Source organism: Labrus bergylta, chromosome 9 (assembly GCF_963930695.1).
Source record: "Labrus bergylta chromosome 9, fLabBer1.1, whole genome shotgun sequence".
NCBI lineage: Eukaryota > Metazoa > Chordata > Actinopteri > Labriformes > Labridae > Labrus > Labrus bergylta.
The window spans coordinates 31506555-31513736 of NC_089203.1; the positions used below are offsets into that span (position 1 = coordinate 31506555).

The 7182-nt window shown below is 44.4% G+C and overlaps 1 protein-coding gene across 1 annotated transcript; it reads right to left on the reverse strand.

Moving 5' to 3' along the window:
- Window positions 1-794: 794 nt before the first annotated feature.
- Window positions 795-3006, reverse strand: nkx3-2 (NK3 homeobox 2). Its single transcript, XM_020627925.3, has 2 exons — window positions 2490-3006; window positions 795-2055 (listed from the first exon to the last, which is right to left on the reverse strand). The coding sequence occupies exons 1-2, from the start codon at window positions 2851-2853 to the stop codon at window positions 1610-1612; spliced, it is 810 nt and encodes a 269-aa protein (XP_020483581.1). The 5' UTR covers window positions 2854-3006; the 3' UTR covers window positions 795-1609.
- Between the last annotated feature and the right edge of the window lie 4176 nt (window positions 3007-7182).

Sequence of the window (7182 nt, forward strand, 5' to 3'; positions counted from 1 at the left end):
TCTTCTTTTCTTCTTTTCTTCTTTTCTTCTGCGCATTGACCTCGGACTCCTTAACCCCGGAGTCCTCCTCTAAAGGTAGCTGTCAGTCTGCCCTGTCCGGGTCTCACGGAGCTGTTCATCATGGTTAGACAGGTGTGTGTGTGTGTGTGTGTGTGTGTGTGTGTGTGTGTGTGTGTGTGTGGATTAATACATATTAATCTTATTGATGCTTCTCTAAAATGACTCTTTAAATTATACAGAATCATTTGTTTCACCATCCAGCCTCACCTCAAATTATTATTTCCACTTTGGTCACAAAAGAGAAAAACATGTTTGTAACGTTTACATTGATTTGAGCAGCAGGAAATAAATGTTCCCTAAAATATGATGTGTGTTTTATTGTGAAATTTAAATAATGATGTGTTTTATTGTGAAATTTAAATAATGATGTGTTTTATTGTGAAATTTAAATAATGATGTGTGTTTTATTGTGAAATTTAAATAATGATGTGTTTTATTGTGAAATTTAAATAATGATGTGTGTTTTATTGTGAAATTTAAATAATGTGTGTTTTATTTTGTAATATAAATAATGATGTGTGTTTTATTGTGAAATTTAAATAATGATGTGGGTTTTATTTTGGAATTTAAATAATGATGTGTGTTTTATTGTGAAATTTAAATAATGATGTGTGTTTTATTTTGGAATTAAAAGTAGCACGTGCATCCTTTAATTCTTAATTGTTGGTTTTGTGACGTCACACTCAACATTCGCTTAATTGAAAAAGTTTGAAATGAAACGGAGTCCCTCAGGGTTCTGCCTGATATATTTTAATGTCTCACACTCATTGAACACATGAACATCTCCATCTGTGTTCCTGCTCATGTCCCCACACACACACACACACACACACACACACACACACACACACACACACACACACACACACACACACACACACAGACACAGACACACACACAGACACACACACACACACACACACACACACACACACAGACACACAGACACACACACACACACACTGATGCGTTTTGTTGTTTTTTTCTACATTGAAATAATAAAACGTATATAAGCTCCAAAGTGCTGAAATCTCTTACCTTTACAAACACAGCAAGAAAAACAGAAACACACACACACACACACACACACACACACACACACATCCTGCAGCAGAAAGTCTACTTGCTTTTATCCAATCACTGCAGAGGTAGGAAGGCGCGTGTCCAATAGAAAGTAACACAAGGTGACATTTCAGTCAGAGGGGTCCGCGCGGGGGGGGGGGGGGGGGTGGGGGGGGGTCTCCGAGAAAAGAGAGGAATACTGAAATGTTCTGAGTCTCTCCTCAGAGGTGAACACACTGACATTTACACCGGAAGTCCAGGCTCCACGCGCACATATATGTTTGATGCTTAAAGAAGTGTCTTCTTAAAGGGGGTCTTAAAGGGGGTCTTAAAGGGGGTCTTAAAGGGGGTCCCTCCGGTCAGAAAGAGTCATTGATCCTCTGGTCTGAGGCAGCTCCTCCTCTTGTCACAATAATAAATCGTTTCATTTCCTGGTAGTGAATAAAACAAATGAATAAATAGAGTTGAGGGGGGGGGGGGGGGGTCCTCACTGGTTCCCCGCACACGCAGAAAGAGTCCATGCTGGGAGGCAGTACGCGTACGGGTAATAGTAGGGGGGCTGCAGGGAGAGCAGGGGGGGCCGCAGGATCTCTCCCGGGCCGTACTGTCTCTGGTCGTCCCGAACCAGAACTTTCACCGCCACCTTCTTTGCAGCCGGGGTCGAGGCCATGAGATCTGCAGCCATCTGGCGGCGTTTGGTCTTGTATCTGCGGTTCTGGAACCAGATCTTGACCTGAGTCTCTGTGAGCTTCAGGGAGGCCGCCAGGTCCGCGCGCTCCGGTCCCGACAGGTACCTCTGATGGTTGAAGCGGCGCTCGAGCTCAAAGACCTGCGCGTGAGAGAACGCGGCCCTCGAGCGCTTCTTCCTCTGCTTCGGCTGGTCCGGACTCTTCTGGTCCTGGTCTGGACTCTTCTGGTCCAGGGTGCTAGAGTCTGAGAGATCAAACAGTTTGTTATTATTTGAACACAGCTGGACTCACGTGGTGATGTGCAGCTTCTTTTTTAACAACATCTGGATCTCTGCTGTGACGTAGTCTCTCTGGATCTGTGTAGCTAAAGGTTGATATATCCTTCAAACCTAAATGTGTTAATGCCTTTAAAGAGTTCAATAAAAACATCTGAATTCAAAAGTTCATCTCCTCCAAATATGAAAAGTGTAGTTTATCTTTTATTCTAAATATAAATCTGAGCAGATTAAACTAAAATGAGAGTTAATAATCTCACTCTGACTCAGAGACAACATTAAAGTCTTTTTAATAATTATAAGAATCATTTAGTAACAGAATTCTAACCAACAGAAAACGAAATCATTCTTTTCTAAGACAGAAGCAGACAGAGCCAGCTGCGTGGGAGTTTCTCGTACTGACCCGTGGTGTTAGTGGGTTCACTGTCACTCTTTGTGTTCTCTGCAGCTGCACACTCCTGGTCCGTCTCCTCCTGCAAACTTTCCTCCAACACGTCCGACGCACGCTCTCCGTTCTTCTCCGACGTGCTCAGTCCCGAGTCCGAGTCGTAGTGCTCCGTGGGCTCAGCTGTGTGAGACCAGTGTTTGTGCTCCGTGGGTTCGGCTCTGTGTTTGTGCTCCGTGGGTTCGGCTCTGTGTTTGTGCTCCGTGGGTTCGGCTCTGTGAGACCAGCACAGGTCCAGGTGAGCCAGGTGTCTGCTGTCCTCCTTCTTGTTCAGGATGGACTGGATCGAGAACGGCATCAGAGAGTTTCCACGAACGGCCATTTTTCACAAGAGACGAGTTTGAGCTAAAAAAAATAAAAAACCAAAGAAGGAGGAAATCCGTCCAGTGTCGCGTGCTGCTCACATCCCCGCGCGAGAAGAAAACTTTCTGCTTCTCCTCCGCGCGCGTAGCTCTGCCATCACTCTCTCTCTCCTCTCCGGACTAAAGACTAAAGACGAACCCACTCCGGACCTTTTCACCATCCACCCTCACCTGTGACTGACAGCCACTCAGCGCCGCCTCCTATTGGTCCACACATGAGGAAAGGAGTTCACCGATTGGCCACTGTACATGACGTCATGCTGCTTTCACCCGGGTGGGAAAAAAGTTGAAGAAAAGTTTGATGGAAGTTTTTCACAGAGACAAAAGTGAAGAGCAGGTTTCCACTCTGAGACTTGAGTCCTGACTCTGCGTTTTCATTTGGAAACTTTATTTTCTCCAACCAATCAGGAGGGGATTGTCCCGGAGGCGCGTGCGTAAAGGTCTGACACCACTAAGTTTTTAATTAAAAAAAATTAAATGTCCCAATTTCCCTGCACGCATTGAATGCATCACAAGGACAATTAATTTGTAGGAATCAACATCCCCCCTCCCCCCCGTGCAGGTCTGGGTGCACGGGGGGTACGGGACGGCTCTCTTCACCCCCCGTGCAGGTCTGGGTGCACGGGGGGTACGGGACGGCTCTCTTCACCCCCCGTGCAGGTCTGGATGGAGTCCGGTACGGGACGGCTCTCTTCACCCCCCCGTGCAGGTCTGGATGGAGTCCGGGACGGGACGGCTCTCTTCACCCCCCGTGCAGGTCTGGATGGAGTCCGGGACGGGACGGCTCTCTTCACCCCCCGTGCAGGTCTGGATGGAGTCCGGTACGGGACGGCTCTCTTCACCCCCCCGTGCAGGTCTGGATGGAGTCCGGTACGGGACGGCTCTCTTCACCCCCCCCGTGCAGGTCTGGATGGAGTCCGGTACGGGACGGCTCTCTTCACCCCCCCGTGCAGGTCTGGATGGAGTCCGGTACGGGACGGCTCTCTTCACCCCCCGTGCAGGTCTGGATGGAGTCCGGGACGGGACGGCTCTGCAGTATTTCATATTGAGCTCAGTCTTTATCTCTTTCACTGAATGTTTCATCTAACGGGAGAATAAGTTGAAAACATTTCAAGAAGAATGAAAGTCTCACATATTTAAAGTGACATTAACTCGTTTTTAATGAAATATTTGAACCCTTCATGTCTTTAAGAGGATTTATTCTCAGACGTGCTGCAGAGTCAAAGGAAATCTCGAAATTGTTTTTTTGAACTTTTAGTTTCTCAGAAATATAAATATTTGATGTGATATTTAAAGAGTATTTGTGTTTTTTAAATCTGATTTTTCAAAAGGTTTGGAGCAGGTTTCATCGAACTAAGTTTCTGTTTCAACAGCACAAAAATAAAGAAATGTGTCTGTGCGCTTTACAAACTCTAACGAAGTTTTTATGGACAAATGAAAAATGTAAATTTCAAAATGAAATTTCAGAGGTGAAGGAACATGTTGCTGCAGACTCCGGATCGTGACCTCTGCCGGGTTTCCTCTCCCCCTCTCCTCCTCTCCTCACCTCCTCTCCTCTCCTCTCCTCTGTGCAGAATAATTAGCAAAGGACTAAAGAACGTTTAAAAAATAATAATAATAAAAACCGTAAGAAGATTCAAATCAAGACAAAATGTCTGAGAATCATTGAATCATTTTGATGAGCTGCAGGTGAGGAAACTCTTCTTGTGAAGTGACTGAGCAGAGAATAAATGTTCTGTGTTCAGTGAGATGTCAGATACATTCAGTTCAATCTATTCACACAGAGAGTGAGAATCACATTTAGAAGTTTACTGAATAATAATGACTTCTGACTTCCGGTGTAAAAAACACGAGGTGCAGGTAAGTTCGTGATTTAGAGTTTAAATAACTATCAGAATAATGTTCTCCTCTTCCTCTCAGACTTTATAAAGTTGTTCACTCTCAGGAGAAGTTTGGATTCAAATCTTTGACTTTGTTGAAACGCGGGAAAAGAAACAGAAACGAGTTTTTAATCTCTTCTGATTTATTTTAAATTTGAATGTTGATTTAAACACAAACTCACTTTCATTCTTTTTATTTGTGAACTTTATTTAAAGAGAGACGAGAATTTAATGATTCTTTAAATCAAACCTTTAAAATCATTTAAATATATGAATTTAAATTCAGTCCACGTTGTGTCCTCTTCACTCTTCAGACTCCAGATATTCATGTTTTTATTTTATAAAAAGAGCGGGAAGTTAAACTGATTTTCAGATATTACTATATTTATGTTTTATTTTGATTCAGAAGCATCGATCAAAGGTCAAAGGTTAATGAAGCTGCTTCACTCAATCAAGAGGCCAAGTGATAATTATTACAGAATAATTACAATGTCTACCACGTCTCTGCCGTATTCTGATTCATTTTTAACCTCACGGATTTTTACGACTTTCAAATCAAATCGAGAAATTACAAAATAAAAGCTGAAATAAAGACTTTTATTTTGTAATGTCTGCACTTTTAATGATCTCTAATGATGTTTATTCTTCTGGTTTTTAACTTTTGTCTCAGAGTAAACCTTTATTTAAAAATATGATAAACAGCTTTAATCAGCGACCGTTAATTCACTTTATTTAAAATTTAAAATCTCCTTCAAATGTTCTTCTCTCACATTCTGAGAGTAATGAACCCCGCGGGCCGCCGTCACCCCGCGGGCCGCCGTCACCCCGCGGGCCGCCGTCACCCCGCAGGCTGGCTGATGCACGAACACATTACGCCATCTAGTGGTCACTAAACCCCTCTCCTCCTCCCTGACAGCAGAGAGCTCTGCACACATCCAGGCTGCTCTTTATCGTGTCCTCTGTGCTTTGATGGCTGTGTGTTGTCTCACAGCTGAACGAGACCTCGACGTATTAAAGACTGAAGAAATGAAAACACGCGAGAACAAACCGCTGACACGTCTGGATAATCTCACACACCCTAACCTCTTTCAATAAAGACTCTCTGCTGCACCCTGCTCTCTCTCTCTCTCTCTCTCTCTCTCTCTCTCTCTCTCTCTCTCTCTCTCTCTCTCTTATAAAATAATTATAATAATAATACAAAAAATAATAATAATAATGCATTAAACTTTTACAGCTCTTTTCTGAGTACTCAAAGACACTCAACAAAGAAGAAGAACAACAAACAAAAGAAGAGTAAATAAAGTCAGAGGAGGATAAGAACAGTTTCTTAGAGTTTGTGATGCAGAAGGTGAGTTTTGCAGAGGGAGGGGGGTCTCGAGGGGGGCTGTCAGTGGGACTGTGTAAATTATGATTTAATTTATCATTGTTTTTAAGTTTGTAAAAATGTCAGAAAATTGAAGAATATTTTAATGTCTCCTTATGTCAAAGTTATTGAACTTTAAACTTCAAGGAGGGCTCCCTCTGCTGGTGAGGGCGAGCACCTGCTCTCCTGAGAAACAGATGAGATGAGACGTTCACAGGCTAATCGTCCTGCCGGGAAAATCCACAATCATCTCCTTTTTTTTCTATATCTACCACGACAGAGTCCCCCTAATATCCCCCTGACTCTTTGAGTGCTTCACCTTTCCAGTAAAGAAATCAACTTTAATGGCTTATTAGACTGTTACGTTTTCCCCCGGCCCCCCCGACTCCCCCCCCACCCAGTCTGCTCACATAGCTTTAATCTGTCCTGATGCAGAAACATGTCTGTTGCTGTGGTAACGTCTCTGTTTCCCCTCCTCTCCTGGGTGTGTTTATGACAGGTTTTGAATTTTTTCCCTGCGTGCTGGTATGAAGGAGGAGGCTCGCTGCACGGCATACCCCCCCCCCCCCCCCCCCCCCGTGTGAGAATAGCTGCCAAATTGTGTTCAGATGGATAACACACGAGATGAGGGGGCAGAGTCAGGACTGATTTACAGTTAATGCTCCAAAAGACCCTCTACATTTCTCCCTGAATATCCCCTCCCTCATGATAGCACCCTTAATCAACCTCAACAACCTGCAGGGAGGGGGGCGAGTGGGGGGGGGGGGGGGGGGGTACTGCCAGCTTTAAGTACGCTTTAGACGCCCAAGTTACAAGTGAACCCTCTCTTAAAAGAAAAATGAGACTTGCATGCGATGGGGCCCTAAATGGGGGGGAGGGGGGGGGAGGGGGGGAGGGGGGGGAATACTTAAACAGTAAATGGAACCGAGAGACGAGTGTGTGTGTGTGTGTGTGTGTGTATGTGTCTGTGTGTGTGTGTGTCTGTGTGTGTGTGTGTATGTGTCTGTGTGTGTGTGTCTGTGTGTGTCTGTGTGTGTGTGTGTGTG